The sequence below is a fragment of the Lagenorhynchus albirostris genome, chromosome 9 (genome assembly GCF_949774975.1).
Source record: "Lagenorhynchus albirostris chromosome 9, mLagAlb1.1, whole genome shotgun sequence".
Classification (NCBI taxonomy): Eukaryota; Metazoa; Chordata; class Mammalia; order Artiodactyla; family Delphinidae; genus Lagenorhynchus; species Lagenorhynchus albirostris.
The window spans coordinates 5,674,078-5,697,820 of record NC_083103.1 but is presented as its reverse complement, the minus strand read 5'-3'; the positions used below and the strand labels follow the sequence as shown (position 1 = coordinate 5,697,820).

The 23,743-nt window shown below is 55.3% G+C and overlaps 1 protein-coding gene across 6 annotated transcripts; it reads left to right on the top strand.

The window, feature by feature from the left end:
- Nucleotides 1-2,113: 2,113 nt before the first annotated feature.
- On the top strand, nt 2,114-23,596 carry SYT12 (synaptotagmin 12). Of its 6 annotated transcripts, none has more exons than XM_060158435.1 (9): nt 2,249-2,330; nt 7,941-7,997; nt 8,401-8,560; nt 12,672-12,865; nt 14,971-15,363; nt 17,999-18,214; nt 18,905-19,025; nt 19,892-20,025; nt 21,408-23,596. In XM_060158435.1, the coding sequence occupies exons 5-9, from the start codon at nt 15,088-15,090 to the stop codon at nt 21,579-21,581; spliced, it is 921 nt and encodes a 306-aa protein (XP_060014418.1). In that variant the 5' UTR covers nt 2,249-2,330; nt 7,941-7,997; nt 8,401-8,560; nt 12,672-12,865; nt 14,971-15,087; the 3' UTR covers nt 21,582-23,596. The 6 variants fall into 6 exon arrangements, with proteins under 6 accessions (XP_060014421.1, XP_060014422.1, XP_060014418.1 ...); XM_060158437.1 differs by having other exon boundaries at nt 2,262-2,330; nt 8,518-8,560; XM_060158438.1 differs by lacking the exon at nt 8,401-8,560 and having other exon boundaries at nt 2,114-2,330.
- Nucleotides 23,597-23,743: the final 147 nt, after the last annotated feature.

Sequence of the window (23,743 nt, the reverse complement as noted above, 5' to 3'; positions counted from 1 at the left end):
CATTTGTGCCATATTTCAGATTATACATATAAGTGATATCATATGGTATTTGTCTTTCTCTTTCTGACTTATTTCCCTTAAAATGATAATCTCTAGTTGCATCCATGTTGCTGCAAATAGCATTATTTCAGTTTTTTTATAGCTGAGTAGTATTCCATTGTATATATGTACCACATCTTCTTTATCCATTCATATGTTGATGGGCATTTAGGTTGTTTCCATGTCTTGGCTATTGTAAATAGTGCTGCTATGAACATAGGGGTACATGTATATTTTTGAATTACAGTTTTGTCGGGGTATATGCTCAGGAGTGGGATTGCTGGATCATATGGTAGTTCTATTTTTAGTTTTCCGAGGAACAGTTCTCTATAGTGGCTGCACCAACTTACATTCCCACCAACAGTGTAGGAAGGTTCCCTTTTCTCCACACCCTCTCCAGCATTTGTTATTTGTAGACTTTTTAATGATGGCCATTCTGACCCATGTGAGCTGGTCCCTCATTATAGTTCTGATTTGCATTTCTTTAATAATTAGTGGTGTTGAGCATCTCTTCATGTGTCTACTGGCCATCTGTGTGTCTTCTTCGGAGAAATGTCTATTAAAGTCTTCCACCCATTTTTCAATTGAATTATTTGGTTTTTTGTTGTTGATCAACCTCACCTTTTTACTGCTCCAACAGAAGCCAGTATCAGTGTGCCATTTTATGTGCTGATGGTGTGTCTAATTTCAATGCTCCCTCCTGAACCGGGAACCCTTCATGCCTCAGTGTCCTCATGTGGAAAATGGGCTCGGTCATTCCAAACTGCACCTGGCTGGCTATGAAGATTAACTTAGATGAGAAATGGCAATGAGAGCCCATGGCCCAGTGCCCAGCTCCACCCCCCCCTTCAAAGGGGCATAATTAATGACCTTTCTCTCCTTTTTCTTCGGAATCCATAAAATGAACTGAAAAAAGGGTGTCCCCTGTGGACGAGAGTGAAACTGAATCCTTGGCTCCCCAGGGTCCTGCTTTCTAGACCAAGGATGCCCCCTCCCACCAACAAGGCCAGCACAGACCCAGCTCCTACTGAGAGGGCAGTGCCCGCAGGTTGCTTTCAGCCCCGAAATCCCAGAGGGTAGATGATCCAGAAACTACTGCTGCCTTAGCACACTTGCTCCCCACCTGAGATCCTCTCCCCTCTTCCCACCCCACCCCAGATCCTACAGATCCCCTCAGAAGCCCCCCCCCAGGTACCCACCAAGCCTGCTCTCCTGGTAACTGAGCCCACAGCATGTGGCACCTTCCCCCCCGCACACCCCAGCCCCTCTTAATGCGTGCGTGCCTCCCTGCCAGACTGCGCGGGCAGGGAGGGACTTGTCCCCCTGTTCCCGGAAGATGGAAGATCGCCCACACCTGGCACTGTGCCTAGCATCCAGCGGGGGCGTCATATCTCGTGAATGATTCATTCATTCCTTTTGAGAGAAAGCAGGACCCCTAAGTGGTTAAGAGTATGGGCTTTAAAGTCACATAGACCTAGGTTCAAGTCTTGGCTCTGACCCTTGGCTCTGTGACCTTGGGAAGGTCATTTCACCTCTCTGAACCTGTTTCCTCCTGTAAAAAGAAAACGGAGTGACCACTAACACCATTAAGTCATTGTGGGGATTGACTGAGAGGATGTCGGCCTACCATTCAGAGAAGCGGAAACCTCCCGCCTCCTGTTTCCTGATCGGTTCCTAGGGGGTGCACAGTATCCAGCCCGTTTTACAGAAAAATAAACTGAGGCCTAACAGGGGAACAGGATAACCCGGGGTGCGGCAGCTGGGGCTAGAACCCAAGCCTGCTGACTCCGTGCCCAGTGCTCCGCCAGCCTCTCGAAGTTCGCGGTGAGCACGTTCCCATCCCCCATCCCCACTCATCCTGGGCCAGGGAGTGAGGGGCTGGCTTCTGCCTCGGACGACCCCCTGGGATCCGGGGAGCGCTTGGGGATCTTCGGCTTAGACCCCGGAAGCGCCGCGCAACTCCCGGGAGCGGAGACCGCGGTCGGGTTTGTCACTTTAAAGAGGGAGCGGGCGGGCGAGCGCGAGGGAGCGCGCGGCGGGCTCCTGGGAGCGTGCCCGGACTGCGGCGCAGCTCGCGACTGCCGCTCCGGCCCGGCCGAGCCCCCGGACCGCGCCGCGCTCCTCCCAGGCGGGCGCGGGGAGACACTGCAGGCTTGGCTCCGCCGGCTACGGCCGGGCTTGGCGCCGGTGCGTGCGCGCTGCGGGAGGCCGGCCGGGAGCCGGAGCCCAAGCCGGAGCCGGAGCCCAAACCGGAGCCGGAGCTGGAGCGGCGGCCCCTCCGCGGAGCCGGGGTGAGTACGCGCCCTTCGCGCAGATGCACGCAGTGCCCCTCCCAGCGCCGGGGACCCCCGGGTTCCAAGCTCCCCTCTCGTCTGCACACCCGCGCCGCGCTTGCACACGCAATCCCGGCACACCGCACGCCGGGCGCCCTTCCCCGGCCCTGCCACTCCATGCACTGCGCATCGCATCGTGCCCCGCACGCCCGCCCCGCGTGTGCAGACACGCGGCTCACCCGGCCATTTACACGCCTCCCCGGCGCCCGCGCTGCACGCACGCCCCTCACACACACAGCGCCCTGATTGTCCTCACTTTCCCGGCCCCGCCTCACACCCTCTTCTCGGCTCCCGGGTCAGCCCCCCACACTCCGGTCCCCATGTATCCTGGGGGTTACCGCAGCATGGGTGCTGGGTTTTCAGGAAATGCCCCATGTCGCACCCCATTGCCAGGAAGCCCTGGGAGGCCAAGAGGATCCTCAGCCTCTGTCTGGTGTCACCAGCACGGGTGGGAGCTTTCCAGGGTCTCCCTGCCAACCTTTGATGCCACTGCTCTTTGGGAGAGGAAGCTTGCTCATCCCAGGGCCTTGGGGCTGTAGATTTGGGCTGAAGAAGGGGGAACTGTGTCCAAACATGGGGACCTGGAGCCAGGCCTGTGGGTGGAGGAGCCCTGAGCACGCCCTCCTAGTGACCCCTCTTTCATGGGCTGCAGAGGGACTGGGCGCCCCCTCCTCAGCCAGTGAGGCCACCCTCCCCCACAAAGAGCCTGGGAAACCTGCACCCTGGAATGTTAGCCTCTTCCCTGAGCCAGGGGGTGGGTGACAGGTTTGGAGAGCGGCAGGAGCTATGCATCCTACTAGAAATGGGGAAACTGAGGCTCAGAGAGGGCAGGAGACTCACCCAAATTAACACAGCCAGTCTGGAGAAGGGTCAAGACCCAAGCCCCTGGCCTCCCCACCCTGAAATCTGAAGCCTTTCCAAACAGCTTGGGAGAGAGGGGGCTCCCAGCCTGGGGTTCAACCTTGGACTCTGCCTCTTGTCTGCTCTGGTGACTATGGGCAAGTGTTTTCCTGCACCTCAGTTTTCTTACCAGTACAATGGGAAGAGTATCAGCCCCCTCAGAGGGCAGCAGGGAGGATTTGCCGAAATAACACCTGGGGAGTCCTTGGTACAGTGCTCAGCACATAGTAGGTGCCCCGTTAATGCCAGCTACCACCATCCTCGCCAGTCCGTACTGTGGTTTTTGTGGGCTTTTGGGGGGATGGTAGCAGGATGTGGTTATTCCAGGAAGTGGGAGCACTTGAAAAGGATCTCAAAGCTAACGCTCTTAAAGAGACTCCCAGCCTGGAAGGTCGAGGGCTCCCCTGTACCACCCCCTGATCCTTCCCATTGCCTGCTGGCCTCAGGGTGAGGGAAGGGAGAGCCAAAAGCATGCTAGCCAGAGATGTGACATGGGGACACTAAGCAAGGAAACGGGGTGAGGGGGAGCAGAGACGTGGGGACCCTCTCCGCCGCAGAGTCACCAAATTCCTGGAAAGCCATTTCTTGATAAGCCCAGGAGGAGGCCTCGACTGTGGTCAGATTCCAGTAAGGCCCGTGGCAGTTCCTCCCACCCATCTCCACCCCCGAAAGGCCTGGTCAGGAGGTGGCATGGTGGCCAAGAGCCCAGGCCCAGATGCATTGTACCCGGGAGTCAGTCCCAGTCTTGCTACTCATATGCCGAGTGACTCCATCCCTGCCTTCCTAATCTGTAAAAGGGGGATCCGTTTATCCATTCAGTCATCAGGTCTATATCGTGTTCACACTACGAGCCAGGCACTACACTAGGCATTTAGCATGAATTATGTCTAATTCTTACAGCAATAGGTACGTATTGCCGGGTAGGTATGGTTAAGCCAGCATTGGAACCCAGAGCTGTTTTCAATGAACAAGCCCCATGCAATTTAGAGTTTGGGGGTTTGGGGCCAGAATGAATAGATGGAGTGAGGAAGGGTGCCAGGAAGGGGCTCAGATGAAGGTTTGGGGCAGCTCTGACCCACCCCTGCTGTGCCCCGTTTCCTGTGGGTCAGAAATGCAGGGAAGCTCTGGTCAGAGGCTGCCCTGGCCTCGGATGTGCCTTGTCGGCGTCCTGTTCCAAGCTGAAGCTGCAGCCCCTCTACCTGGCAAACCTCCAGGCTGCCAGTGGGAGTCTGCGGAGGTTGTCAGTACTGGGTGAGATGGAGTCAGGGGGTCTCAGGGATAGTAAGTAAAGCCGTTAAGAAGGGCGCTTGCTGCAGAGCCAGATCTGGCTCGGTCTCAGCTCTCCGCTTACTGGCTGGGTGACCCTGGGCAAATTCACTGCCCTTCCCTGAGCCTCACTTTCCTCCTCTGTGGAGTGGGGATAATAACAGGATTTGCCCCCTAGGGGTCTTGGGCAAGGCCATGGGGAAGACGTACATGAAGTCCTTTGCACAGGGGCTGTGGCTACTAATAGAAGAGGTGCTGGATGGGGTGGCAGGCCCAGCTCTACCACTGCTGGCTGTGCGGCTTTGGGCAAGTCACTTAACCTTTCTGAACCTCCCCTAGCTCATCCAAAAGCCTGCTTACCAGGCTCATGAATAGAGATGCTTCCAGGGGCCAGCAGGTTCTGGAAGTGAATGGAAGGGTAGGAGGTGCCAGGCTGGAAGAGCAGATGCCCCGTCTGAGGGACAGAGCCTACTCAGCTCCAGCTCTGGCTGTTGGGGGTGGGGGGTGGGGGTGGCAGGGTATACAGACCCACTGTTCCCAAATCTTACTTTTAACGGGAAGCTGGAAATCTATCCTTTTTTTTTTTTTTAAGAAATTCATTTTTTAATGGGAAATTTCCCAATTTTTAAATGTTGGTAACTCACTTTAAGACAAATATAACACATCTGCAGGCTGGCAGTGCTGCCCACACAATTCCACTGCTCAAAGTAGGGGTTCAGGGGCCTTTCGGACCATTGCCAGGCGAGGAAGCACAGCAGCTAAGATTTGCCAAAAAGCCCCACTGCACTTCTCATTCCTCCCTCCTGACACCCTGATAAGGCCATCTTAAGCCCCATTTTACAGAGGGGACAGATCTGGGGTTCAGAGCTGTGCTCAGGCTGCCGCCCCATCCCAGGAACCTCGACATCTCCCCCAAGTTCTCTCTTCCCTCCTCTCAGGCAGATGTGCTTTGGCTTCTCCCGTTCCCAGGGCACATCTGCGGGACCTTCTGGCCTGGGTGAGCCTAGAGTCATTCACACCTTCACTGAAAGCACAGCTCCCAGGGTGTTGTGATGAGGGGAGGGGGAAAGGTGGGCAGTGTGGGAGTCTGGGATCTGAGCTGGACCAGCCTTGGAGAGATGGGGGCCCCTCGACAGCCAGAGGTCTGATACATGGGGGCCCCTCGACAGCCAGAGGTCTGATACATGGGGGCCCCTCGACAGCCAGAGGTCTGATACAGCAGGTATGGGGTTCTGTCCCCAGCCACAGGAACTTGCCACAGGGGTGTACCCAGCCCACCCACTCTAGTGTGCTGCTGGCATGGGCTGTCCCCGTGCAGGAAGTCAGCCTGTGCTAGAGAAACAGGAAAGAAAGCTGATGGCATGATCAGATTCCCAGCAAGGCAGAGGCAGACTGGGACATGTGTGTTCATGTTAACATGTGTGTTTTGGTGTATCCAGCCTCCCTTCTGCCACGAAGTAGGGCCACCTTGGGCTTGTACACAGTGCCTAATTTGGCCTGCGGGTTCTCAGGCAACTTTTGAACCCATATGCCGCCCCCCCACCCCACCCCCCCGCAGTAAGGCACAGGGGTTAGGGAGCGTGGAACCAGTGGCCTGGGTTGAACAGTTTCTTAGCTGTGTAGCCTGGGGCAAATGACCTTACCTCCTTGCCTCATGACTCTCTTCCACAAACCAGAGATAGTAATAGCACCTACCTCAAGGGGCTGTTAGAGGTAGGTAATATATGAGGTAATATACATGCAAAGTGCTTAGGGCTTGGGTGTAAGGGGTGCTTAGCAAGGTACTTATCATGATCTCAGCAGGTCCCAGCAATGAGCTTCCACTTGAATTGTCATGGGTGAAGCCGGTCCAGGTTAGCGCCTCCCTCCCATCACCATGACAACCCACATCTCACTGTGGGAGTGGGGGCATCATCAGGGGAGCTGGGAGCAAGGAGCTGTCTGTGCACCTGGCAGGGCTTTGCCCCAGGGCCCTGTTCCGCCCTGCTTCTCGAGGCCTCCTGTCCTGGGACCTACGGCACTCCCACATGTGCCGGATAACCCTGTCTGGATCAAGGCACCCCAGCTTCTTGACTCCAGAGCTACAAACTGGGGAGAACCCCAGGATTCTAGAAAATGCTCACCCCCTGATTTGACCCCAGTCCCAAAGGGAGCCCACACAATCCTTCGAGGAGTTGCAAACAGGCTAGCCGCCACCCAGGACCCTTTTCCTCTCTACCCAGTAGTGTTTACATTTTTTGTGAGTTGGTTGCAACATTTAAAAATCAAGGAACTGCATGTTAAAAAATACCGGTATCTGGCTTTTCAGAAGATCCAGCCAGGCTGGGTTGGCATTCCCGCGGGAACAGAAAAGCAGTTGCCCTTGGGTGGACGGACACTCTGCAGGTCTCCCCCGCCACCGCCCCGTGTACCCCATCTTACCTGTTTATAACCACCTCTCTGAACCGCGAGGGAATGCAGAGGTTAGCGTGGGGGCCATCCTGTCCTCCGTGTCCCTTGAGCTGAGATCCATACAGCTCTTCCTAGCCTCTCTTTTTCAACCCCCCACCCCATTTAGAACATGTCTGGGAGCCAGTTTACTTCTTAGCAACAAAAATAATAAAACTGTAAGCAGTTGCCTGGGCAGATGATGGCTTGTATGAGCTTCTAGACCTTTCTAGAACAACTTAAACCTTCAAACCTTCAGTGGTTCATAAAACTTGGGAGCGGAGGGTGGGGAGGAAACCATCCCAAGCAGAGAAAGAACTGATAATAGAATATTGTAGAAATGCAGCATTTCGGGTCCAATTTAAACAAAAGCATTTGAAGTCAGCCTTAGGGAACACCCTGAGGGGCCACTCTAAGGAGTAACAGAGTTGCTGCTGGTCAGCCTGTTGTTGGTAGGACGGAAGTGAAGCAGGGTTGCCAGATTTAGCAAGTACAAATACGGGATGCCAGCAACTTTTGAGCTTCAGATAAACAGTGGATAATATTTCAGTATAAGCATGTCCCATGCGATATTTGGACATACTTCTACTAAAAACGAATCCAAAATTCACGTTTCACTGGGTGTCTTGTGTTTTTGTGTTTGGCAACGCTGAAATAAGGTCTCGAGTGCTTGAAAAGAGCTTTAAACACCATTTTTTTAAAATGCTATTTTAGGGACTTTCCTGACGGTCCAGTGGTTAGGACTCCGCACTTCCACTGCGGAGGGCCCAGGTTCGATCCTTGGTCGGGTAACTAAGATCCTGCATGCCACGCAGCACATCCAAAAACTAAAAATGAAAGAATTAAAAAAACACTACTTTTGCCCAGGCCCCCTCCACCTGAGTGTGAGCTGGATGATGGGCACCTGGGCCATAGCGGGGGGTGGGGTTGATGACCCTCTGAAGCCCCCTCCACTGACTCTCCTCTCCCTTCCAGTCTCAGCCCCTGCGGTGGGCGTCATGGCTGTGGACGTGGCAGAATACCACCTGAGCGGTGAGTCCCCGCGGCAAACGTGCCATCTCACAGGACCCTCCCACCGGGCCTGGGGTGGGGGATGTCAGTGGGACACCAGTCACGGCCCTGTTTTACTGGTAAGGACTGTCAGTGAGTTGCCCAAGATCACACAGCCTTGGGGACGCCGGGTTGGGGCCAGTCTGAGGTCTCTTCGTCTTTCTGCTCCGGTGGAAGGACTTGAGGGGATCGCCCAGGAGGCCCATGTGCTGCTACTCCCTAAGGTCGAGCCTGTCATGCGGAATCCACTCCCCTGGGGCCATTCCTGGAGCCAAAGGTGAGGAAACCCAGGAAGGTCGATGTTAGATCCACAGGACATTAAACTCAGAGGTTGCCCAGTCCAGGGATGGCAGTTCCCACCTTCTCCTCATGTGTGCCCCTGCAGGCACTGAGCTTGGGACCGGCCTCAAGACACCAGACACACTCCAGCTGACGATGGATGGTGTCAGAACTGAAGTACCCTCGCCATCTTTTCTCCTTACGTTCCCCTCCCCATTTACAGATGGGAGAAGGCAGGCTCAGCAAAGGAAAGGGACAGTGACTAAGTAAGTAACAGGGTCAGGACATGGGCCCAGGTATCCTGACTCCCAGGCCGGTGCTCCCCATCACTCCAGCTCCTCCCCTAGCTCAGACCCCAGCCAGCCCAGGGCTGAGCTGAAGGACGTACAAGGGGGAACCACCTTTTCCAACTCCCAGCCAGGAATTTTCACTTTTCATCTGCAGGCTCACAGGTCTTTGTCCAGGCCCTGGCGTGGCCATCAGTAAGTGATGAAACCTCTCTGAGCCTCCACTTACTCATCCATAAAATGGGGGCAATGCGGCCTGCCTCAGGGACTGCTGGGAAGATTCAACGAGCTAACATGTGTGAAGTGCCCAACAGTTTGAACACAGCTGTCTCCGACCTCCGGGCCTTTGCACATACTGTTCCCTTCCCTTGGGAACTGCCTCTGCCTGGCTAAGGCCTTGAGACTGGTGTGGAGATTTTGAGCACAGATCTGGAGCCAGATTGTCTGGCAGCAAATAGCTCCTCTATCTCTCAGCTTCATCGTCTGTAAAATGGGGATAATAATAGAACCTTCCTCACAGGGTGGTTCTGAGGACTCAGTGGGTTAGTATACATGAAGTGTTTGGAACAGAGCCTGGCGAATGGAAAATAGTAAGGGAACCATTATTACTAAGATTCCTCCTTCCTCATTTCTGGTCTCAGCTCAGACCTCACTTCCCTGGGGAATTCTTCTCATACCTTCCAGAGGTTGGTACGCAATAAAATGAGTAAATAAATGAGCATTAACTGTCATCATTTCATGTCAGCTTGCTGGGGTTTTTCCTTTCGTGTCCCTGGCCCTGGCCCCCCTTTCATGCCAGCCAGGGTGCTGGCTTCAGGCCCTCAGCCCCCGGATCCTCACTCTCAGGGGAGCCTGGTGCTGCTTTGCCACTTTGCTGTGCCCATCGCCTATGTAGACGCTGTGCCCGGGCCCTGGCCTGCCCCCTGGCAGCACCCAAGCCCCTGTGAGCTGGCTGGGGCTGTGTGTGTGTCTAGGTGGGAACCCCCCCGCACATGCACTTCACTCTCCAGGCACCAGGTACGTTCCCATCCATCCCCTATTCGCTGGACTCCCAGGACTTCCTGAGAGCCTGGCCAGGTCTTGGCCCTGGGCCCCCGGTAGCTCTTTGTTATGGTTTTATTTATCCCACAAATTACATTCTCGCAACAGAAGTCAGGAGTAAACAGGTTTGCTCGCTGTCCCTCCATCCGCATCTCTGGCTCCTCCCATCCCTCCCTGGTCCGCCCAGCCCTTGCCCATACTCTGCGTGAGTTTTACATCAAAATCACGTGCTTATACCATGTTGGGGATTGTTTTTTGGTTTTTTTTCCCTCTTAACAATGCCTGAAATGATTCTCTGCATTGCCACGGTGACATCCTGATGACCTCAACTGCCATTCTCAAAGCCCAGTGACAACCCCTCCTGAGGCAGCACCACCGGCACCCTTGCTCAGACCCTCCGGCTGCTTCCAGATTTCTGCTGTTATAAATACAGACTCGATGACTCACTCCAGACATAAAACTTGTTGGGATTTTTCCCTTAGAATCAATTCTTTTGGGGTAGAACCACTGGATGGGGATGTTTTTGGTGTCATCTCCTCTTTCTGGATGAGGAGACTGGAGCCAGGGAGGTGAGGTGGCCTCAGGGAGCCAAAGCACCTGCACCACGCTTTCCATTTCTCACCCCTGTGGCCTTGAGCCCATAAATATTGGGGTGGCCAAAAAGTTCGTTCGGGTGTGTTTAGAAGCTGCGCCCGAAAACCCGAACGAACTTTTTGGCCAACCCAACAGATGTGTTCTTTAACTGCTATCCGCCTCAGTTCTCCTCTAGAAAGTGGAGGTAGGGAACTCGTAGGGTGCTAAGTGCTGCGTAAATGCCAGGGCTGAAGGCTGGGACCTGCCCTTCTCTGGGGTGAGCAAGTATGGTAGCTTCTGGCTGGAGCTGGCTGGGCTCAGCAGAGCAGGGCCCGGCTGGGGCCTCCCATTGCTGGATGATTCCTCCCTACGCAGGCTTTGGGGAGCAGTGGCAGTGGCCCCTCCATCCCCAAATGCCCCCTTCCCTCTCTCTCACTGGGTGCTCTGAACGCTCTGAGCTTTGCACGCCCTCCTCTTCCTTCCGTAAGCTCCTGGTGCCTGGCGCCTTGGCCGGCACACTTCTCGCTACTCCTGCATATCCCAGCTTAGGCATCTCTCTTTGGGAAGCCCTCCTGGGCTGTTCTCATCACGACCCCCATCCCTCTTTTGTCTATTTATCTGCCCACCCCACCCACTAGACTATGAGCCACTTATTAAGGGCGGGGACTGGGCCTGGGGCTGACCCGCGCCGCAGGGTGCTCACACACAGTAGGTGCTCGGTGGCTGTGTGATGAGAAATCTCCGCCCTGAAACACCCTCCTCACATCTCTCCGCCCTGCTGCTAGGGAACCGTGCTGGGTGGAGGCCGGGTGGGGCAGTGGTTTTTACCCCTGCTTGCTCTGGAATCTGGCCGCCAGTGTTGGGATCCCAGGGCCACCCCTTCTTGGCTCTGTGACCTTGGGCAAGTTCTTGTGTGTCTCAGTTTCCCCATTTGAATCGAGTATAGAGGCAACACTGAGAATGGTTTAGAGAATTATATTTGCCAACAGTGCGATCTTCTGCAAAACGAATCCTACTGTCTCATTGGCTTCTTTTGGGAATGCAGAGCCAGGTTTCCCAGAAGAGTGACTTAACATTTATGGTTCTGCCGTGGGCCAAGCTCTGTGCTAGGTGAGGACTTACCCAACACAGTTGAGGGGGTAGCTAATTACTGTTTGGGGACAGTGAGGCTCAGATAAGTGAGGTTATTAAAACATCCGTGGGCAGAACGCATTTGAGCATCTGGATTTGTCCCCAAGCCCCGCCCAGCCTACAGCCACCTCTCACTTCTGGCTGAGTTTTTTGTTTGTTTGGTTTTTGGTAACAGCTTTATCAAGATAAAACTCACATGCCATAAGTTCACTCGCTTAAAGCGTACAATTCAGTGGGCTTCAGTATATTGTGCAACCGTCAGCACAATCAACTTTTAGAATATATTCATCACCCCAAAAATAAACCCCATACTCCACATTTCCCCCTACTCCCTCCAACCCCTGGCATCCCCTGACAATCACTAATCTACTTTCGGTCTGTACAGATTCTATTTCATAGAAATAGAATCATACAACATATGGTCTTGGGGCACTGGCTTCTTTCACTTAGCTTGATGTTTTCAAGGTTCATCCACATTATAACGTGTATCATTTCATTCCTTTTTATTGCTGAATAATATTCCATTGTATGATGTACTACATTTTATTTTCCCGTTCATCAATTGATGGACACTGGATTGTTTTAGATGAGGTCTGAGGCAAAAAGGGGGTCATTTCTTTTTCTCCCCCAAGTTCCCTTCCACTTTCCTCAGATCCCAACAGGCTGCATTGATTATCTGGAAGCAGAAGTCCTCTGAAGGTAGAGAGAACTCAAAGAGGCAAGAAAAACCCCATCTGGGGCTTCCCTGGTGGCACAGTGGTTAAGAATCCGCCTGCCAAAGCAAGGGACATGGGTTCGAACCCTAGTCCGGGAAGATCCCACATGCCGCAGAGCAACTAAGCCCGTGAGCCACAACTACTGAGCCCGCGTGCCTAGAGCCCGTGCTCTGCAACAAGAGAAGCCACCGCAATGAGAAGCCTGTGCACTGCAACGAAGAGTAGCCCCTGCTCACCTCAACTAGAGAAAAGCCCCTGTGCAGCAACAAAGACCCAGTGCAGCCAAAAATAAAATTAATTAATTAAAAAAAAACCCTACCTGTTTAAAGCCTAAGGAATATTTAACCATTGTTCACAGCTCTTCATCTGCTCTACCCAAGGGTCGCTCCTGATAGTAATGTATGTTTTTGTGGAAAGGAGCTAAAAGCAGATATCGGAGGGTGTATAGCTTGTTCAACACTGGATCCCCAGCACCCAGCACAGAACCTGACATAGTAGACACTCAATAAATATTTTTTCAATGAATAAGCAAATCAGTGCTGAACTACAGGCTCACTGGGTGGGAATGTGTAACAACTGAGGGGTCCTAGTGCCCATTAACGAGAGACTGCTCTGCTCTTGCCTTGCAGTCATCAAGAGCCCCCCTGACTGGGAAGTGGGTGTCTATGCTGCCGGGGCCCTGGCACTGCTGGGAATTGCAGCTGTGAGCCTGTGGAAGCTCTGGACGTCGGGGAGCTTCCCCAGCCCCTCCCCGTTCCCAAACTACGACTACAGGTACCTTCAGCAGAAGTATGGTAAGAACTACGCAGAGGCCCAGCAGAAGGTGAGGCTTCTGTTTTCATGGGTGCACACTAGACTGCACACCCCATGCCCCAACCGTCCACTCTCAGGATTGGCCCCCACTCCCTCCCCCCTTCACTCCCTCCTGGTTAATTTCCTCCTGAGAACAGGGACCCTTGTCCTCCTCCACATTCCAACATAGCCCAGTGCTAGGTAATCCATGAATACTTGGCGAATGAATGAATGCTTTCAATTTAAAACACCATCCTGTGAAAATTACAGGAAAATAAAAATAAGAAGAAAAACCTCCCCAAATGTCACCACCCAGAGGCAAGCAACTGTGAATTGTCTTCAAACTATTAACATTTTGATTTATTTCTTTCCAATATTTTAAATCTAGGCCCCTCCCCCCGGTCTTTTTTCCATGCATAGTTTTTACACAATGGGTGTCATCTCTACAGAGAATTTTATACCTTACCCTTTTCATCTCACGTAAAACGGAAGCACTTTCTCATATTGTTGATTGTAAACATTATTTTAATGGCTGCCTAAGATTCCTTTTTGTGTATGTGCCATGGTTTACTAAATGCCACTATAAATAATGCAGTAAATGGTTTACGTGTAAAACTTTGTCTTCATTTGGGATTACGTACTTTGAATGAATGCCCAGATGTGAAACTACTGTATCAGGGAGTATAAACATTTTTAGGGCTCTCTATATATTGCTAAATGCTTCATCACTTAACATTGGCAGAAAATTTTTCTAACATCACGTAGAGTTCCAGAGAGCATAGCCAGAATCTGTTACCAGATAAAGGTCCCACATGCTCGCTCATTTGGGGTTTTGGAAGGAATTATCTCACGCTCAGTTGGAGGGACTGTAAATTGGAACAACTTTTCCAAAGAGCATTTTGGAAACACGTATCAAAAGCTTTCAAAAGGACTATGTCCTCAGGACTTCCCTGGTGGCACAGTGGTTAAGAATCCGCCTGCCAATGCAGGGGACACGGGTTCGATCCCCAGTCTGGGAAGATCCCACGTGCCGTGGAACAACTAAGCCCGTGCGCCACAACTACTGCCTGTGCTCTAGAGCCCGAGAGCCACAACTACTGAGCCCATGTGCCACAACGACTGAAGCCACATGCCTAAAGCCCATGCTCTACAAGAGAAGCCACCGCGATGAGAAGCCCACACACCACAACAAAGAGTAACCCCCACTCGCAGCAACTAGAGAAAGCCTGTGCACAGCAACGAAGACCCAACACAGCCAAAAATAAAAAATAAATAAAATAGATTTAAAAAAAAAAAAAGGGGACTATGTCCTCTAAGTCAAGATTTTAAGAAAGCTATTCAAGGGGCTTACCAGGAGGTCCAGTGGTTAAGACTCTGCACTTCCACTGCAGGGGGCACGGGTTCGTTCCCTAGTTGGGGAGCTAGGATCCTGCATGCCGCGCAGTGCGGCCAAAAAAAAAAAGGAAATCTATTCAATGCTGCATTGTTTATATTTGTGAAAAATTAAAAACAATATAAATGTCCAACTGTAGGGGAATAGTAAAATAAACTATGGCGATCCACTCAATGGCAAATTAAGGGGACCATTAAAAATTATGGTAATGAAGATTATGTACCAACATGGGAGATGCTTACAGTACAAAGGTTTTTGTTTTCTCAAATCCCAAGGTCAATTGAGAGAAAAGAAAAATTTGAATATTAGAGTTAGTGTTATCCAACTTGAAAACTTCCTCATGTGGTAGACATTTTTGTAAACTTCCTTTGAGGCTGCTCTGTCATGTATTGAGTATCTGTACTCTAGTTTTCTTACCCGTTCCCCTTCTGCTGGACACTTAGATTGCTAACTATTTTTCCTTTTTATAAACATCACTGCAGTGAACATCTTTATGTATGAAACTCAGTCCATATAAATAAACATTTTGAGAAAAAGCTCTCTTACCTTCTGGTTAGGGAGAGAAAACTGACATGAAATAACAATAAAGAAGGACCTTCCTAACTAAGGCATGCCCTGTTTTTGCGAAAGGGGAACTTGGAGGTGCCTTGCATGAACAGGGCTTACCGTATCTCTTTGCTGTCTCTTCAAGACCATGCCTATTGCCCTTTCGATGCTCCCATGTCCCTTTTTCTCACCCCCAGAGAGTGCCTGCCTGGAATGCCCAGCGGGCCAGCAGTAGGGGGCCACCCAGTCGCAAAGGCAGCCTCAGCATTGAGGACACCTTTGAGAGCATCAGCGAGCTGGGACCCCTGGAGCTGATGGGCCGTGAGCTGGACCTGGCCCCCTACGGGACCCTCCGAAAATCCCAGTCAGCCGACTCCCTGAACTCCATCTCCTCCGTGAGCAACACCTTCGGGCAGGACTTCACGCTGGGCCAGGTGGAGGTGAGCATGGACTACGATGCCGCCTCCCACACCCTCCACGTGGCTGTGCTGCAGGGCAAGGACCTCCTGGAGCGGGAGGAAGCCAGCTTCGAGTCCTGCTTCATGCGCGTCAGCCTGCTGCCGGATGAGCAGATCGTGGGCATTTCCCGGGTAAGTGGGGGCTGGGAGGGCGGGGCAGCCGTGTGCCCCGGGCTCTCAGGAGTCCTGCCCAGGCAGGCAGGGGTGCAGGGCCAGGCAGAATCTGAGGAGGGTGCTAGAGAGCAGATTTGGATGCTGATCCCAGAGCGGAGGGTGCTGGCTATAGGGAGGACAGAACTGGGAGTCTGGGGCCTCCACCTGCAGGCTCCCATTGTGTGCAGTTCTCAGCAGTCCTGCCACATGAATCCAGTGTGTGGTAATTGTCCATTTGTCAATTGTGTCAACTTGGGGACCTGGCAGGGAAGGGATGACAAGCTCACGTTGGCTAATTTGGGGACAGCTTAATAACAGGACTGTTATAATGCTGTGTGGGGGGCGACCTCAGGGATGGCGTGGTACCCTGGCCTGAGGGGAAGAGGGGAACGCGAGGTTACCTAAAGACCAGTGTATGCAGAGGGCCACCTTGATAGGCGCTGTGCCCTTTGGTCAAGAGGCGCCGTCTGCTCGCAGCGATCCTGCCGAGAAGGACCTGGAGGAATAAGCACCCCGACCTCCCTCCGACCTCTGGTTTCCCTCCAGTGACCCCTACTGGCTGACCCCACCGGAAGCCAGAGGCCTAGGGAGCCTGTTGATGCAGCCCATGGAGGTCAGCCCCTGGGGCCGAAAGCAGGGGGGAGGGTGCAGAATAAGCCGGGAGGGGCAAGGAGAGGGACCCAGCACATCCCCCAGGATACCCCTCCATGATCCGCCCCCCTTGCTGAGAGAGAGAGAGGTCTACGTGAGACACCCTGCTGCCCAGCACCAGCGGTCGAGGTCAGCCCAGCACGGGCTGTGACCAGGGCAGGAGGATCCTGCGGCCAAGTGGCTCTGGCTCCTCAGAGACCCACCCGTGTCCAGTCCTGTTTCCTGTGCTGAAATTGGCTGCCCCTCAGAGGTGGAGACTGTCATTCCTCTCCTGCCCCACCCTGCCCCCCTCACCCTAGGAGGGTCTAGAACCAACCACCAGGGCGTACGTAGGGCCGAGAAGGCGAGGCCAGCTTCAGAGAGGCAGCCCAGTGGGTGGTTAGGCGCAGGACCCTGGAGCCTGATTGCCTGGGTTCAAATCCTGGTTCCCTACTTCCTAGAAGTGTGACTTTGGGTGAGTCCCTTAAGCACTCTGCGACTCAGTTTTCCCATCTGTCAAGTGAGCATCATAGTGCTTCAGGAAACGCAAAATCCTTAGCCCAGTCCTTGGTAAGCGCTCAGTGGATTGTCGTCTGTCAGGACCATGAGGTGTTCCTGTTGAGCCCAGATCCACGCTGCCCGCGGCCTCAGCTGCCTGGAGGACCTGGGCGGTTCTGGACACACCCCTCGAGGCAGCACGTTGACAGCAGCCACCACGGCCTGATGTATGCTGAGAACCTGGTTCACAGAGCCCAACGCATCTGCGACCCTCTCATTAGCCCCAGTGATGGGGGATGGATTGAGGGCATCTTACAGATGAGGAAACTGAGGCTCAGGAAAGTGCTTTGCCCACGACAACCCCAGCAAGTGAGCAGGAGATCCAGGACTCCACCCCAGGGGTCTCCACGTGCTCATAAAGTGCAACGTACAGAGAATGGATCGTCAGGGAGCCTACACTCCTATGGGCAGGGGACAGTCAAGGGGCTAATTTGGCCAGAGGAAGGAATTTAGGGCCAAAGATCGTGAAAAGCCTGAATGTCAGGGTCAGGATCAGGAGGTGGGCTTTATCCCAGGAAGGAAGGGTCGCCCTTGGTTCTCAAGCAGGTGATTGGGTAGGGGATGTAGCCTTCAGAGCGCAGGGTAAGAAGAGGCTTTTCCAGCCCAGACAGTGACCGAAGAGTGCAGCTCAGGGCATCTGGAGGTACCGACAGATTTACTCCCAAGAATGCAGGCTTCTTAGCATCACAGCCCAGCCAATCCCAGTGAGTGGGTGGCTGCCCCCAGGTTGGGCAGCCCCCTGGCATCAGGCGAGGTGCCAGGGATGAGATCTCCTCTCTTAAAATATCGCCAGGCAGTGACCAAAGCAGCCCCCCACAGAAGGAGGATCCGTGCCCACAAGTGCACCTTCCCAGAGGGCCCACCCACGGCTTCCTGAGAAGAGGCCAGTGGCGCCCACCAGGCAGGACTAGGCTTAGAAACAGAGTCTGCCCAGCCTTGCCTCGTCACTCCATCGGTCCATCCACCCCATAACGTTCAGAGAGTCCTAGGCCAGGCCCCATGCGGGATGAGACATCAGTGACTCTCAACTTCACAGACAGTTATCCCTACTCACTGCATGCCTGGCCCAGGGCTGGACTTGAACACGTGCAAGAAAGATGGCCAGCTCAGCCGGCACATTGCAAGGGTTCTGTGGACCCATGGGCACTGAGGATGGGAATTAGTTGGGGTCAGCTTGTGGAAGCTTCGAATGCCAGGCCACTAGATTGGCCACCACTGAGAAGAGGACAGGGGGCTTTTATATCATCAGGGCTGAGACACCAAAGGAAGGATTGGCACTGCAGTGTGGGGACAGCAGAGCCAAGACGCTAGCCCAGGTCTCCAGACACCCCATCCAGTGCTCACTCCCTGCCATGGCCTCGCAGGCATCCGGCTGCCACCTCCTCCCCAGCTTTGGACCTCCTTCCACTGCTCTTTCTCTCTGCAGATCCAGAGGAACGCCTACTCCATCTTCTTCGACGAGAAGTTCTCCATCCCCCTGGACCCTGCAGCCCTGGAGGAGAAGAGCCTGCGGTTTTCCGTGTTTGGCATCGATGAAGATGAGCGGAATGTGAGCACAGGGGTGGTGGAGCTGAAGCTTTCTGTGCTCGACCTCCCGCTGCAGCCCTTCGGCGGCTGGCTCTACCTACAGGACCAGAACAAGGTAAGCCTGCCCACCTGCCTGTGCCTGAGGACAGCGCCATATGTACACTTCAGAGGAGGGAATCCACTGTCCTCACAACAGCCTGAACACCAACATCTTTAGGAGATTAGGGAAAGAGCTGAGCCACACTCAAGGAAACTCAGTTTACTGCATGCAAATGAAAGGCACCCTGACCACTGTTTACAGCCCTTCTACTGCTCCTACCACCAAACCTTTAGAAGCTCTACTCCTGTAGAGCTTCTGTTAGGGAAGTACTCCTCTGGCCCTCAAGTGAGTTATTTCAGATAGAGGCCAAGCTGCAGTTTACCGTCATAAATGTAGCAGCGCTTAGGGAGCATCACTGTTTTTTAAGCAAATGATCTACTAATTCCAGTCCACCTGGACCTGTAAGTGCTACTACCGGAGAATGTTTTCTCTGGTCTGGAATGAGGGAACATAACTGCATTTTGTTGCTGCATCTGACAGGCAACCTATGGCCTTCCTTCCAAGGCAGGACCCATACCCGGTACAAGGCAGGGATGGCGCTGTGGAGTGGGAGAGGGGTCCCTTTCTCAATCCCACCAGCCTGGTGCCCTGGTGTAAGGGCCCCCAAGAGCAGCAGCTTCTCAGTGGAGAAGGAAGCTTCTGCCTTTCCCTGGGCCCCTCAAGTCCAGGGGCAGAAGCCCTCTGAGTCACCCGCCTGTCCTCCAGGCCGCCGACGCTGTGGGCGAGATCCTGCTGTCCCTCAGCTACCTCCCAACGGCCGAGCGTCTTACCGTGGTCGTGGTGAAAGCCAAGAATCTCATCTGGACCAACGACAAGACCACAGCGGGTAAAGCCCTCCTGGCTGCCTGGCTCCTCCGTGGGGCAGGTGGGAGCCATGGCCCAGCTGCTAAGCCCTGGGCACCTGGAGGCATCAGCAGGTGTAGGGCACAGTGCCAGGCCCCCCACCCCTGGCTTTGGCTGGGCTCAGGAGCCATGCACAGTGGGAAGATTAATCTAGCTGGGGAAACATGGGAACCACAGAGGCTGGCAGGGAGCCCCTGTGGGGGAGGGATGGGAGTCTGAGAGCAGGAGGCTGGGGCACTGGTATGAAAACAAGGTAGGCGTTTCCCAGAGGCTGGACTGCATCCCAGATCCCAAACGGGGACCAGGGCCACCGAGATGGTGGGGGTGCCAGGCAGGACCTGATGCGTCAGGTCTGCAGGAGCCTCAGCCCCGAGTAACTGAAAACTGAGGGCTGCAGGAGGCTGACTGGGAGCCTGGGGGACCCGGGTCCAGGCAGGTGCAGCAAGGACACCCAGTGGGTGGTAAGTGACGAGCAGGCAGCGACTCGTTATTCCAGAGCTGCATGTCCTTGAGTCAGGCTCCACTGAGCAGGCGCTGGGTGACTCGGGGCTGACATCTGCGTTTGGGCCATTTATAGAATGAAAACTGGTGGGTCTGCTGAGCTCCCCAGAGCCTCACGTGAGGGGAGCACTCGTGCGGGCTGGTGGGCCGGCTGCCGGAGTCCAAAGCCCAGCTCTTCTCCTGACTCGCGCGTGAGCCTCAGTTTTCTCATCTGTAAAATGGGAACGCAATAAAGGACTGATGGCAGGACTGCAGGAGAGAGTGGCCGGTGAGCCGCTGTGACCGGGCAGGTCTATGCCAAGTGAGTGTCGCACTGGCTCTCACCCCCACCCCCCTCCCCGCCCACAGACCCCTTCGTCAAGGTGTACCTGCTGCAGGATGGGAGGAAGATGAGCAAAAAGAAGACGGCTGTGAAGAGGGACGACCCTAACCCAGTGTTCAATGAAGCCATGATCTTCTCAGTGCCAGCCATCGTGCTCCAGGTGAGGGGGGCTGGCGCAGGGGGTGGGGGCCCCTCTATCCCCTCCAGTCTATCTCCTCCGAGCTCCTGCAGGGGGTGATGGTTTGCCTTAAGGCATCACCTTTCTAGTCGAGAAGTGTGTATTGAGCACCTACTAGGTACCAGCCCTCTGGTGGGTGCTGGGGACATGGGAATTGCTTCCTTGGTGCTCACAAGGGACAGGCAGGAAAGTCTGCAGACAATCCCATCCACTAAGAGCATGCCAGACCTTGGCAGTCAGGGGAGGCCTCTGCAGGTGGGGGTAGCTAAGCTGAGATCTGTGGGGAGACAGTTCCCGGTGGAGGGAGCTGCAGAGGATGAGGGATGAGCCAGGACTGACCCAACGCCCAGAGCTCTGGCCCTAAATCTCCCGAGGTTCTGCCTACAGAGGCCCTGTGGAGCTCCCCAGAACCCCCCTGGCCTTCAGCAGGCGATGTGCCCCAGGGAGACCCCCTCCCAGCACAGATATCACAGGCCAAGGGTGGGAGGACTGCAGAGGATGTGTCCTGGGCCACAGAAGTGGCCCGGCTTGCATGCCTCAGAGGATGGGGAGCTCACCACCTTCCCTCACTCCCTCCCTCCTTCCATCCTTGGGCATTCCTGACCACGTGAGAAAGTCCTTTTGTGCCTTGAGCCAAAACTTGCCCCTTGGCCCTGGGGCTGTACAGAAACCCCCTAATCTCCCCTCTTGGGATAGCCGGCCTGAAGTTGAAAGCCCAGAACTCTGCCGCACTCTGGGTGTTCGGAATCCAGAAAAACATCTCAGCATCCCTGGTTGGTCCTGCCTTGCCACCCTCATGGGACAGGCCACCCGTCTGCCCCCTGCTTCCCTGGGTGTTCTAGTGCCACTACTCCTACTCTGCGGCCTCCTAGGGCGAGACACTTCTTGGGACCGGCTGTGGGGGTAGGGGAGGGGGAGGGGGGAGGGGAAGGAGAGAAGTCAGGCTGGGTTCCAGTCTCAGCTTCACCACTTTGATCTCAAGCAAGTTCTTTCCCTTCCTGTTATGAGTCCAGCATACGATTATCTCAGGATTAACAACAGACATCTATAATGCTCTGATGGTGTGCAGGCGCTGTTCTAGGTGCTTTACACCTTTTAACTCATTTCGTTCCCAGAACAGGTGGGAACTATGATTATCACCATTTTACAGATGGGGAAACTGAGGTAGGAAGAGCCCAAGTCACTGCCCAAGGTCACGCAGCAAGGAAGTGGTGAGGCCAGCATTTACATCTGGGCTGTGAGGTTAGACAGGTCAGAGGTGAGGATTCACGGGGCCGTGCCTGGCACCCCGCTGGGGCCTGGGGGCCATGGGGGACCTCCGGCACTGCCCCTGGTCCCTAGCACCCATGTCACTTCCTCCCCAGGACCTGTCTCTCCGTGTGACGGTAGCTGAGAGCAGCAGTGATGGCCGTGGGGACAACGTAGGCCATGTCATCATTGGGCCGTCGGCCAGTGGCATGGGCACCACGCACTGGAACCAGATGCTGGCCACGCTGCGCAGGCCCGTGTCCATGTGGCACCCTGTCCGTCGAAACTAGCAGCCGGGGCAGGGCCCGGGTGGGCACCGGAGCCCGGCGTGAACTCAGCTCCAACACCCTTCTCTGTAGTCTGGCTGGAACCATTGAACGCTGGGGTCCCCCGGTGGAGTCCCCAAGAGCCATCTTGGTCCCTCTATCCAGGCTGCGGTGGAGGAACAGGCCTGGCTGGATGTCTAGGGACCCAGGGTTTTCTCCCACTGAGGACCCGCTGTGGCTGGGCCAGGGCCCGGGGAGAGCAGCCAGGCATTGGCCCGCTGTGCTCCCATTTTGAGCTCTCCAACAGGCCTGTCCCTTGGCCTTGGCGGGGCCTTGGCCTCTCAGAGCTCCCCACATCCCATCCCTGCTGGGAGGCCACGCACAAGGACCATGAGTCTTGGAGGCCAGGTGCTGTGCAAGGCACAGGCTGGGGTGACATGAACAAGGCACAGCCCCTAGGACGTCGGGAAGACAAGATCCCCTTGCCCTGGTGATCTGCTCTTTGCGGATGGCGGCCCCTCCACGTAGACCTGGGGAGGGCTCTGGGGCCGGGGAGCGCGGGGACAAGATGGGAGCTGTGCTGCGAGGGTCAGGGAAAGAACTGAGTGTCTCAGGCCAGTGGCCTGTCCGCAGCATGGCAGGGTAAGAACATCCCTGTCACAAACGCAGTTCTCACCCTACTGCCGTGGACACAAGGGCCTCTCTCTGGGAAGGAGGAGAGACTGAGGGACCAGGCCAATCAGTGGCCCTCAGGCCATGTGGGACGCTGGGTCATCCTCTATGAAATAGAACTGTAACCCTTATAAGGCCCAGGGGTCCAAAGAGTCCCAGAGCCAGGTCCTTGTGTTCAGGCATTGGCTCCGCGGCGTTGGTTGGTGTCCCTTCAGGCCAGGCCCTGCGGGGAAGAGAGATGCCTCAGCCTCTGGGGGGTGCTGGTGGGCAATGGGGCGGCAGAATACAGAGTGCCGAGGGGCATGGGAGAGGCCTCTGTGGGCAGCAGGCACCTGGGAGGACACAGTGGAGCCCGAGGCCTTGGGCTGGGCCTTGCAGGAAGGGGCGACCTGAGTGGCGACCGTGAGGGGAAGTTGAGGGGGTCAGGATGGAGTTGGGGGGGCAGGCTTGAATGCCAGCGGGGGAGATGGCTCTGGAGCCTGGTTCAGACCCCCAGGACACCAGCTGCCCAAGGCTGATTCCAGAAGCAGACCCCGAGGTTCGCAGGCAAGGGGTTTATTGGGGGAGAGCCCTCAGGAGAACCCTGTAAGGAAGAGAGGGGGCTTTGGGGCAAGCGAAGGAGCCGGCAGGTTGTGGCTTCCGCGGAGCCCCAACGGTGAGGGCTTGTGCGAATGGCACCCCAGAGGAGTCCTGCCCAGGAGCCAAGGGCTGGACCGTTACACACCCACAGGAGTCTTGGAGGGAAGGCGTGCGTGGCCTTCTAGGTGTCACTGAGGCAGCTCCAAGCCGCCGAAGGCAGCCCCAGAGAAGCAGGCGCTGTGCGCCCCTTGCAGCTGAGGGGTGGGGGGCCCACCGGGTTACAGGGATGGGGGGAAGGGAGGTGAGAGGTAGGTCCTCAGGCTGGCTGCCTCTGGACCTGGTGGGCTACGGAGACCCAGGCCCAGCCAGTTACCCCCAGTGATGTCGGGGAGCCCAGGGTGGTCACGGGACCTGAGGCAGCGTGGTGGCTCTCCCCACCTGACACAGCTGCGGCCCGGTCCCGAGGCCGGGCTGCCCACCGTGTGGCCGGCGCCAGGAGGTCTGCACGGCCCAGGCCAGCCCAGGGCCCGGGGACACGCAGCTGGCGGGCCCCTGCCGCCGGGGAGAGGCCCCCGCCCTTCCACCCCAGTGGCTCTGCTGTGCAGACCATTTACTCGCCTGCCTTCTCTTCGCCTTCCATCCCTCCCTCTAACTGCATGAAATGCTGACTGTGCACCCAGATGGGCGTGGTGGGGACCGAGTATGCTGACTGGAATAATTCTAGAACCAAAATAAAGCTGGGGCAGGAGGGAGGGGGCTTCCGGGGAGCCCTGCTCGCCCCAAATCACCTTTGTCTCCAGAAATCAGGGCCTCGGGCCTCGGTGCGGGTTGCTGTGAGCACGCGTTCCCCTGCTGCTGGGCACCCGGAGGAGCAGGAGGGTTCTGTCTGGCTGGGGAGACCGTCACAAGGACCAGTGCCACGAGGCTGCTGGGGA